The 5,000-nt window shown below is 33.9% G+C and overlaps 1 protein-coding gene across 1 annotated transcript in view; it reads right to left on the reverse strand.

Annotated features, from left to right (window-relative positions):
* The window catches only part of LOC149133183 (protein stum homolog), a 113,983-nt gene that overhangs the window by 106,870 nt on the left and 2,113 nt on the right, over positions 1-5,000 (reverse strand). Inside the window, exon 1 of the mRNA XM_089359499.1 lies at positions 1,852-5,000. This exon is cut by the window's right edge and continues 2,113 nt beyond it. Coding sequence (XP_089215625.1) covers positions 1,852-2,059 — 208 coding nt within the window. The 5' untranslated portion in view covers positions 2,060-5,000. The remainder of the gene's footprint in view (positions 1-1,851) is intronic.

Raw genomic sequence — 5,000 nt, forward strand, 5'->3', positions numbered from 1 at the left:
ATGCATGCTTGCATGTTAATCTCACGAGCAAGCTGTTCCGTTGATCGGATCAACTGGAACCCTCGTTGTTGTAAGCAACAGAATGCCAGCATATAGGCGGTAACAGGCTAAGTTTTAACTGTCTTGACGATAGAGGTTTAAGGGGAATATGAAGAACAAAGAACAAAAACAACAGAAAATGCAAATGAGAGGTGTGAACGGTCTCAGTTGACTGGCGAAGGTGGTGGTGGAGAGAATCGAAGATGTTTTTTCAGAGATAGTTTGATTTAGCAACCACGTGGTCACGGGTTCCGTTGCAAGGCGTGGCACCTTGACCAAATACGTTCTACTGTAGTTTCGAGTCAACTAATACTTTGTGAATGAAACTCATTGTATATGTATGTATGTATGTATGTAAATTGTGCTTGTGTATGTGTGTCTATGTCTGTGTTTATTTTGTTTATGTCTGTAACTTAGCGGTTTGGCACATAGACATGATAAAATAAGTACGAGACTTAAAGCACTACGGTCGAATAAACCTCGAAGGTAGTGCCCCAGCATGGCCGTAGTTTCAAGACGGAAACCAGCAAATGAAAAGAAGAATTGCGTGTGTGCGTATGCATGTATATAATGCATGTATATATATCATGTATTGTTAGTGATGCAAATGCGAGATGTAAATCGTTTTATATGACTAAAACAGAAGTTTGTAAAACATAACTCAAACGAAGTGATTTAAAAAAAACTTGATTATAGATTTTCGGACTATCAACTTCGTCTGTAGAGCATATGTATTTACAATATTTATTATATCTACACTAAATTTCGATTTGTTTTGATATCCAGCAGTCATCAAGTGTCTTTTGGGGCTGGATGTATACATTCAATCACAGACTGGAATTGTATTATAGACTGAAATGTTTTGTGTAGATGTAATTATTTAAAAATATTTTTCTTCTATAAATAGCATTGATATAAACCACCTCAAAATTTTAATCTTACATTCGACATTTAAGCATCCTGTTTTTACAACCACCCTCACTGTCGAAAATAAAATTCCTACAAGAATAATAGCAATCCTTTCTACTATAGGCACAAGGTCTGAAATTGGAGGGAGGGGATTAGTCGTGTACATCAACCCCAGTGTTTCACTGGTACTTAATTTATTGGCCCTAAAAGGATGAATGGCAAAGTCGACCTCGGCGGAATTTGAACTCAGAATGTAGTGATGGGCGTAATACCGCTAAGCATTTTGTCCAGCGTGCTAACCATTTTGCCAGCTCGCCGTAATAATAATAATAATAATAATAATAATAATAATAATAATAATAATAATAATAATAATAATAATAATAATAATAATAATAATAATAATAATAATAATAATAATAATAATAATAATAATAATAATAATAATAATAATAATAATAATAATAATATTAATAATAATAATAAGCAACAATTAATAAATAGATTAATAAAAATTTGAAAAATTACGAAAATTAAAAATCTAAATGTAAACTTGTGTAACTCAAACCCAAAACCTTGAACACAAACGGAAAGCCCGAAACCCAAATCGTAAACAAACTTTGAAACTTAAAGCCCCCAAAACTAAAATCCAAGCACAAAGCTTAAACGACAAATCGAAACCTAAACGCCAAAATCAGAACGTAAAATCCCCAAATTCCGAAAATTCACACCACGAGTCCAACAAATCAAAACCTCAACATTGAAACGACGATAATTCGAACCCTCAAACGGAAAGGCCGAAATCCCGAAGGCCTAAACTTCGAAAACCCTCAAAAGACAAAGAGCATTAACCTAAATAAATAAAATGTATAAAATAAAGTCAAAGGAAATAGGGGTACTTACCGAATCCCGGTGCAACAATGTTGAATATACACAATATTATAGCAAGAGGAAGAGGCATACATGGTATGGCATTGTAAAGCGGACCGTGTTTCTCCTCTACCACAATTTCCACCCTCTCTTCCGTGTACCTCTGCCTTGTCCGAGCTGTATCCGTGGTCAAAGAAGTACGAACTACACGTTGTGAGTTCGGTTCCTTGTTCGTCGCCATTTTTTATTTATTTATTTTTTTTTGGCCTTTTTTTTTTTTTAGAAAAAATAATTTATTTGTTATACTTTCTCCGTGCTGTTGTTGTTATTATTATTATTATTTATTATTAATATTTTTATTTTTATATTTTGGTTTAAATCTTTTTTTTTTTTTTTGTTTTGTTTAGGGGAAAAACAAAAATATATTTCTGATTACGATATCTTATAATTATTTTAAATAATTAATTGATTAATTAAACATTCAATTAATTAATTAAATTTTTTTTTTTTTATCCTTCTTGAATTATATTTTGGAGACACAGATATGTGTGTGCGTGTGTTTTGTACATGTATATATGTGTGTGTGTGTTTATGAGAAACGAAGTGTTGTCGTAGTAGTTGTGGTAGTTAGTTTTGGTAAAATTATTGCAGCTGATGTTGTAGTTACTGCTGCTGCTGCTGCTGTTGTTGTTGTTGTTGGGGTGGTGGTGGTGGTAGTGGTGGAAGTGCTGCTATTGCTACTGCTACTACTACTACTACTACTACTACTACCGCTACTGATATTGTTTACTTGACTGCTGCTGCTGTTATTTTAATGTTGATATTTTTATTTGTTGTTATTGTTGTTGTTTGCGTCAGTTGCTGTATGTATGTTTGCATGTATATATATATATATATATATATATATATATATATATATATATATATATATATGTATGTATGTATATATGTTGTTTCAGCTGTTTTATGTTGTTGTTATTTTATGCGTGTGTATAAACTGATATACGCACGCATATGCTTATGTACATATATGTAAATATAGCTATGTCTGTATAAACGTATATATGTATGTATGTACGATATTGAATATTATTGCATATTTATTTTCTTATAGAATATATTTAGTCTTCTACTGTTTCCTATAAAATGTAGCTTGTATAGACTTTATCTCCGATATATATAACAAACATATACAAATATACACCGATATACATATAACTACTTAATTTTATACATAAAAATATTCGTTTGAAAACTGTTATGATAGTAAGATTGTATTCGACACTATCACAAGTTCTAAACGTAAATTGAAAGCAGACTACTAACGCTGGCTATAAACTCGTTTAAATTTCGATAAACACTCTATAAGAACTGTTACTGAGTAGATCTATATAACTTCTATAACTTTATGTCCACACTCCAGTTAAACATACTACGATACTATGGGGTTTGTGATAACTAAAGCCAACTTTGATATGGGCAATTGAAATTTTTCTGTTGCAATTTATGCTCGCGTATCTGTGGCTACTTATGTGTGTGTAGTCTTAGTGCTACTCTAAACTGAGTGGCTACTTAGGAACAGCTTTCTGCGATGCTATAAAATGTGGTTATTTATGATCAATCTTAATAATGTGATAAAGTGTCCTGGCTAATTATGACTAGTCGTGGTTATTTACGAACTGTCTTGGTGATACTAAGTGGTTACTTTTAAGCAATGCGAGTTATACTAAAAAAAATGTGTTATAGTATCTCGATAACTTAGGTGAGCGTTAGTTACTATTAAGTGTTGCGTAGCGTCTCTGTTATTATGAAGAATACTACTTTACTACTGGGTTTATACCGGCGGTGATGGTATAAAAAGAAAACGCGCGAGACTGATTCTAAGAACTTATGTCACTGTTACAGTGAAGTTATGTATAGTAGCATGACAGTGTTGCTTGCTATATTAGGGATGCCCCTTCTCAGCATTACTGTATAGGGACAGCCGTGACTTCTGCTACCTGTGCTAGCGTTTCTATTAAGTATTATTATACCCTATGTCAACCGTACCACTATTACGATGAAGGGATCCACTCTCTCTCTCTCTAACCGTTTAATATCCTTATATGTAGCTTTTGTCAGCTCCGTCACTATTACTATGAAAAACGTCCTGTGTCTACAGACTTGTAGTACTACGTTGGTTGTGACTTCTGACACAGTTACTATACTACTTTACTATGACGCATTGTGTTCTATATAAGATGTGTCACTGTTTCTATGGAAGGGATCCAGGTTCTCTACAACTTTATGATAACGTGCTGTGTTTTCTGTAAGATTTTTCACCTTTACTAAGTAAGAGATCCAAACTCTCTACAACTCTTCTATGACGAATCGTGTTTTACGTAAGACGTGTCACTATTACTATGGAAGGGATCCAGTGACTATACAACTTTACAACGATATGTCTTATTTTATGTAAGCTTTATCCGTTTTATCGGCGAAAAAATCAAGTGTATACACATAAACTTTCTATGAAATGTTATAACTTATTTTAGATGAATGCCAGTTACATATGGAAATGACGTCAAAGACCCCTGCTATTAGATTATTACGGAGTGTATGTAACTGTTATAATCTGTGTCACTGCCCCCTCTCTATCAATCTGGCCCCCTTCTATAAGTTACCTTAGAAGTGTTGTTGACAATAAACAATCACTGCTTAGGGATCGACGTGGCTTCCTAAGCAAGTTATCTATGATGTTTTGTAGTCTCTATAACCTGTGTCACCACTAACTATAAACTGTCGTGCTCTCCTCTGTTAGTCGACTATAAAATGATGTGGCTTCGATGAGCTGAGTCAACGCCGCCAGTTGATCGTCTTGCTTCCCTCTATCCGTTGTTTATGAAGTGTTTTAACTTCTATAAGCTGTGTCTCGGATCTATGTGAATAGACGGAGTCTCCTTGTGAATCTTAGTCCAGTTATTTCAAGTCCGTGTACTCCGAGGGAAACTTTGAATTACTGTGGATTCGACTGATGTGCACCAGTCACTGTTGGTGCAAACTTATCCGCTGCAGAAACAGATTTGTTGTGCAAACTGAATAATTGCTCATCTGCACTCACATAGCAAACAAACGTAAACTAAACTATATTATATGTGCAGCAGTTAATGCAGATATCGGACTCGCAACACTGAAACGATGTA

This window comes from Octopus bimaculoides, chromosome 11 (assembly GCF_046866305.1).
Source record: "Octopus bimaculoides isolate indiv1 chromosome 11, ASM4686630v1, whole genome shotgun sequence".
Lineage (NCBI taxonomy): Eukaryota > Metazoa > Mollusca > Cephalopoda > Octopoda > Octopodidae > Octopus > Octopus bimaculoides.